General features: G+C 46.6%; 1 protein-coding gene across 1 annotated transcript in view; it reads left to right on the top strand.

The window, feature by feature from the left end:
• The first annotated feature begins 4,628 nt into the window (after positions 1-4,628).
• LAMA1 (laminin subunit alpha 1) overlaps positions 4,629-5,413 on the top strand; it is a 153,529-nt gene continuing 152,744 nt past the window's right edge. Inside the window, exon 1 of the mRNA XM_007458457.1 lies at positions 4,629-4,647. Coding sequence (XP_007458519.1) covers positions 4,629-4,647 — 19 coding nt within the window. The remainder of the gene's footprint in view (positions 4,648-5,413) is intronic.

Genomic DNA, 5,413 nt, shown 5'->3' on the forward strand with positions numbered 1-5,413 from the left:
TGTGCTCCGCAGAGGCCGCGGCGGTGAGAGGCCTGCGTACCGCAAAACAACAACAACAAATAATAATAATAATTCCTGATGAATAAAGTTAAGCCTGTACCTGTACCTTGAATACAAAGTTAAGTGGCGATAACCAGAGAGAACTCTTGCTCTGAGACCTTAGCTGAACCTGTTACTGATATTCCTCAGAAATGTTTGGATGAACAAGATAAACTATAGTCTCCTAAGAAGGATGTATGTAGCTTATTTACATGCTTGCAAATAATTATTTTACTTGTTTTATTTCTAAAATCCTAGCGTGTATCCATGGACAATTGAGTAAATAAATGCATTTCAAAATTAATGAGGAGAAAAAACTCCTTTATAGAAGTAATTTAGGTAAGTTCGTGAACTTGGGTTCTGTTGGGACATGCCTGCCAGGGAGCTATGTCAGTGTAAAATGCTGCTCTCCAGCTGGGTTCATTGCATCTTCATGTCCTTTGTACTGAGGTGACAGCGCTCAGAGTAACCATTTCACGGCACAGATGCTTGGCACCAGCATCTTTGTTTTCTCAGGGCTGGATCGGGAGAGCTTTCTTTGGGGTAACTTGTTCCCAGTGATTTTGTGTCTTGCTTAGGGGCAGGAGACAGACAATGGAAACACTGAGATTCCACACCAGCGTGGTGGATAACATTCTTGCCTAGGTTAAGCATTTACCTCAGAGGTTAATCCAGAAACGATGCTGTGGAAACACATCAGATCCTGATTTCAGCGTGTGTGTGCATTTTTTCCCTTTTTTGATTCAACCATTTGAAGTCTGAATCTCTTCATTCCTGAACTTATCTTTGAAGTCGGATCTGCTGGCCCAGCAGGCAGTATGACTCCAGTTCTTGTGCCAGAGAACCTCCTGCCTTGCTGATGGGAATGTCAGATTTAGCTCCATGAGTATTTATGGAAAGTGCCATCTTTTCCCATTCCCTGAAGGATTTCCTGCATTTTGTTGCATTGCTCCATAATTTCCTGCCAGAACCTCAGGAAACTCTTTACAACAATATAAAAGATGCTTAAGTTTAACAGATCATTTTTAGTTAAGAGGGGACATTCAGAAAGGAGAAAAACCTCGCTCCACGATGCTGATTATTGTACACCCCACTTTTAAATGTCTTCCAACCTCTTTGTAATGGCAGGATTTTACTCATTAAAGGTGATTCTCTTGTTATCTCAGGCCCAGCACAGGAATTCTTTCCTGCTCCAATGACTTCTTTCCCTGTTTCTCCCAGTTTATGGCATTCTTTCGGTCGCCTTGGTTTCATCTTCCTTTTACCTCTTTTCTTTTTTTGTATTCCCCCCTATCTAAATCATCCCTCTGCATTTTTGTTTCTTCCTTTAAAAAGGTCCCTGATTTCTTTTTCTTTTTTTTTTTTTTTTGCCTTTGTTCCTCTTTATTACACTGCAGATGATCACTGTCTGTCCAGAAGACTGTAACCAGCCACTTGGAATAAGTCTCTGATGGCAGCATCTGCTCATCTAATCTAGTCCCACGTGGCGGTGAGACTGGTGCTCCTTAATCACTGTCTTCATAATGCACCCCCTGGCTTCACCCGCTGGCCACAGCCGTCCGTCATTCCCCCAGATTCACAAAGTCAGGTATTGACTCTGGGCTGTGTGATTTGTTCCCATGACTCCCTCACTTGAGTGGCATCCCCACTCTCTACCTGAAGCCTCAGCCGATCCCCCATGCCCAATTGGTCCCCGCCCCAGGGCAGACTTGTTTTTATGGCCTCTATGGCCATTTTTGAACTTGCATTGTATTTTGTGATCAGTCGGGGTTCCCATCCAGCCAGAGTTGCCATCTGGTCCTCTTGTGGATGGCTTGCCCAGAATGCCATCGATCAAGGTCAAAAAAGAGGGGACATTTTTCTTTCAAAGAGCAAAACCTTAGCTCCCCACATTTCTTTCCACACACAGATAACTTGGGGGCACAGGTTCTAGTGCTGGGACCTGAGCCCTAGGCAGTGAGAGGGCAGTAACGCCAACAAACCTCCCCCCACCAGCCCCCTGCAGAGGCAACGGGGTTGCCTTAACAATGATGAAACCCTTACCCAGCCCCTGGATTGCAAACCCAGCCCTGAACCTGGCTCCTCTCGGGGCAGGAGGTCCTCCAGCTTCCTAGATTTCATACCACTGGAGGGAATTAGGATTCCACAGGTCTGAGTAGGATCTAGAATCTGTTTCAGGAAACCTTATTCCTATCTGGATACCAGAGGCGGAAGGAATTTTCCAACTGGCCTTCAAGCTGAGCCTGTTGGGTTTCTAGTTTAAATAGTTGTTTCCAGAACTATCTTTGCCACTTGGTGTACTTTCTGTCCCTGTTGCTCTGTCTTGTGGTGGGTTAGCCCTCTTTCGCCATCCTCAAAATTCCCACTGTCCATCCTTCAGCCCCTTCCTTTTGAATCTCCAATTCAGGCATTTCTGTCTTTGTTTTTGTACGTGATCTAGTTTTCCCAACTCTTTACAACTCTGCCCTGGCTTCATGGCTGCACTTTTGTTCATTCTAGAAGTTTGGGGTGGGGAGAGTTTGAGATATTCATGAACGTTGTGAAATGTCTTTGGGAGCTCCCACTGCTTTTCTTGTAAGGGAGTTGGCATTTTAAATCCTTGATAGCTTCTTGGTGTAGGGAATAATGTTTTCTTGTGGGATCGTTGTCATTTCTAGTCAGTGTTTCTAGATTTTCCCCCGTGTTTGCTCATTCACTTACTTGCTCAGTTTCATGCACCAAACGTGTAGTGGACCCTCAACCTTCCAGGCCCCAAGTTGGGGTGTGTCCTGAGGTCCTCCTCAGCTGCTTTCCTCATTATGATTCCACTATGGACATTCTTGATGGAATTGTTTTTGAGGAAGTCCAAGTGCACAGCTAGAAAGAAATGTTCTCCATGAGAAATCATGGTTGAGGGGATTCAAGTAGCACAGGTGGAAGTTAGCATCTGTATTTTGCTTGCTCCCAGTCACATAAGTTCAGGTTGCAGCAAGCAGGCCCCGTGGGGGTGGGGGGGTGGGGAGAGGGGAGGGGCAGCGAGTGCCCCACCTTAGCTTCCTCACCAAACCCCCTGCTGGGTGACATCTACTCCTCCAGACTTCCTTTGTCTCAGGGGGCCTCACAGCTCACCTGCTTGGCCAGCTCTTTGCGCTTGGAGAGCAGGTACAGTTAGTTCAGAAATTCTCTGTCTGGGCTGTGTGTTAGATTTTAATCACATGAATGCCCAGGGCCCCCACCTCAGGGACTACAATTTTTGTGGTGTGGGGTGGGGCCTGGTCATTTGCATATTAGAAGGTTTTTTCAGCGTTTGGCTTATGACTTCCCTTCAAGCTCCAACAGCAAAATAAGAGCCTTTCTACCTTCTACATCCCTAACACACCCCACACCCCACACCACACACACCACACACACCACAGACACACACCACACACACACCACACAACACACACCACACAAACACCAGACACACCACACATACACCACATACACCACACACACCACACACACAACAGACACACACCACACACGCCACAAACACCACACACACCACACACACACCACACACACCACACACACACCACACACACCACAAATACACACCACACACACACCAGACACACACCAGACACATACCAGACACACCAGACACACACCACACACCACACACACACCAGACACACCACAGACACACACCACACACACCAGACATACCACACGCACACCACACACACACAAAACCCACCTACACTGACCTGAAGACCAGCGCCCACCTAAAGGCTTAATGGTACTGGAGGGTGCTGTATTGGACTAACCCCAGACTGATGGAGCCGGAATCTGGACCCGGCCCATCTGCTGGGTTGAGGCAGGTTCTGCAGGAATGGATAGCCGGGCTGCAGATGCTGGGATGAGTCTAATGTGGCCAATAAAATTTCCCCAGGGCCCAGAAAGCCGTAGGCATCTGAAGCCTCCCAGGGGTTAGCGGGCCGTGAAGCTGATGGGGTCATCCTGTCCCTCTGGAACTGTTTCAGTGGCTTCTCACTCTACTGAGCAGGACTTACTCGGCCCTCTGTGGTCTGGCCCTGCTCCAGCCTCTCCACAGCTGCTTCTCCCACTGCGTACCCTCTTCGGTCCATTCTGACGCATCCGTGGTTCCCATAATGTGACATCGTGGTTCACCTGTGACACTGCCTTATTCTGGTCCACCCAGTCATCCAGGTGTGCCTCCTGCTGGCTGCCATAGCAATCTGTGCACACCTCTGACCAGCACGTCATTTTGTAACGGCTTGTTACCTTGCCTGCCCCTCCTGGAGGGCAGAGATTTTTGTTCTTATTTCTAATACCTACTCAGTGTCTGGTGTTTAGTGTTGATTCTGTAAATATTGGCTGGATGAATGAATGAAAGTCCCAATTCAGACAAGCACCAGGGGCTGTGAGGGAACCCAGTGGATGGATAGTATTGAGAGGTTCAGACAGACAGGCGGTTGGGATTTGGAAAAGTCCCTAATAAAGAGGCAGAGTGATGATTCCTGGGCACAGATGGGCTGGGAAAGGACAGATGCCAGCTCGAGAAGGCTGGGAGGCCTTAGCAGGTCCCCAGACAGGATGCAGGGATGGGGAACAAGAATGCAGGTAACCAAGCTACAGTAGGAGATGGTCAAACATTCTGGGGACCAAAGCTCATATTCTGAACCAAAACACATGACCAGGGACAACCTAGTAGCAGAAACACTAAATCCAGATACTTTCCCTGCTCACAGATGGGGTCCAATACAAAGAGAGAAGAGCCACAGAATCTGGAAATCAGGAGGGGCTTGACAGCTTGAAGAGATCATTAACCTTTTTTTCCCCATATACCAATTCAGTACAAAGGAGAAAAAAGGATTACGTTTTTGTCATTGAACTAATATTGAATGACGAATAAGGCTTGAAGCCCAGAGTATATTTAACAAAATCTTATTTCTAGATTTAGGCCCACTGACTTCTAGGCATCTCAAGCCCACAACTCATTAACTCACATATTCAATAGGTATTTGTTGAGTTTCTAGAGTTCTGCACACTGGTCCTTGAACCCCTAGAGCTGTAGTCAAGCAGGCACAAGAAGTGCCCAAGGAATCCTAGGCTACGAGTGTCCATCAGTTCAAATTTGGAGAGATTTTTGTTTCTGAATGCCTGGACCACCAATATCACCCCACTTATTGCTGTAAAATAGTGTCACTGTAAACAGAGAGAGAACTCTGATTAAACACTGCATTTCTACTGCAATGTGTTTCCTTTTAGTTTGAAGACTGTGACTATAGAACACTCTATTTTGTCTTGACTTCAGTCTTGTTGGCATTTGTTGACTAGCTCTTGGAGTTACTTTTTTTTTTTTTTTTTTTTTTTTTTTTTTTGTGGT

This window comes from Lipotes vexillifer, unplaced genomic scaffold, assembly GCF_000442215.2.
Source record: "Lipotes vexillifer unplaced genomic scaffold, Lipotes_vexillifer_v1.1 scaffold447, whole genome shotgun sequence".
Taxonomy (NCBI): domain Eukaryota; kingdom Metazoa; phylum Chordata; class Mammalia; order Artiodactyla; family Lipotidae; genus Lipotes; species Lipotes vexillifer.